A 793-nucleotide genomic window follows, 5' to 3' on the forward strand; every position below is an offset into this window, starting at 1 on the left:
CACTACACTGCGGTGCACCCCAAACCCCACGGAGGCCGGCGTCCACAGGCCGGGCCCCAGCCCGGGGCGCCGGCCCCTGGCGCTACACGCTCAGGGCGGCCTGGCATCTTCCGGAAGTTCATGTGACCCTTTGGCCAAAAGCTGGCACCCTCCTGGCTACCCCGGGCCAGGAGAGGCCGTTGTGTGCACCCCAGATGGGGGCCTGGGTTCGGGGTTCGGGCCACAGCCCCGCAGCTAGGACCACCCACGCACGTGGGCGCGTGGTCTGAACAATGCCACTCTGGAGTCCGGCGCCCGCGCGGGCTCGGCTCCTCCCCGCCGCCCCTTCCCCTCCGAGCTTAGAAGTCCAGTCTTCGTGTTCGTGTCTAAACAGCAGCGACCCGCCACAGTGTCCCTTCCTCGGGCAGAGCCCTGGGCCGGGCAGCGTGGCCGAGGGCCGGCAGGAGGCCCAGTGGACGGGGCCAGCTGGCCTGCCCTGATCCTCTGCCTTCTCCCCACTCCTGTCCCCAGGGCTGCTGCCCGTCCCCACCCAAGGCTGCGTTGTGGCGCGAGCAGCGGGGCCTGGGGCCCGAGCCCTGAGCGTCCCTGGCTCGGCCCTGCCGCGGTCCTGCGGCCACACGGGAGGCACTCGCCGCTGGTAGCCCCTGCTGGCCCTGCTGGCCCAGGCTGCCCGACCGAGGAGCCCCAGGCCAGCCCCTGTGTACCGCGGAGCAGAGCCCCCAGGGAGCACCCCAGCAGCCAGCCCGCCCCGCCCTCGGGCGGCCCCTTGTCCCCAGGGACCTCTCATACACTG

General features: G+C 72.6%; 1 protein-coding gene across 1 annotated transcript in view; it reads left to right on the forward strand.

Moving 5' to 3' along the window:
* RGMA (repulsive guidance molecule family member a) overlaps positions 1–641 on the forward strand; it is a 17620-nt gene extending 16979 nt beyond the window's left edge. The window contains exon 4 of the mRNA XM_004692966.2: positions 511–641. Within this exon, the coding sequence (XP_004693023.1) occupies positions 511–641 (131 nt within the window). The remainder of the gene's footprint in view (positions 1–510) is intronic.
* The last annotated feature ends 152 nt before the right edge of the window (positions 642–793 follow it).

This window comes from Condylura cristata, unplaced genomic scaffold (assembly GCF_000260355.1).
Source record: "Condylura cristata isolate star-nosed mole 26May11 unplaced genomic scaffold, ConCri1.0 scaffold00035, whole genome shotgun sequence".
Classification (NCBI taxonomy): Eukaryota; Metazoa; Chordata; class Mammalia; order Eulipotyphla; family Talpidae; genus Condylura; species Condylura cristata.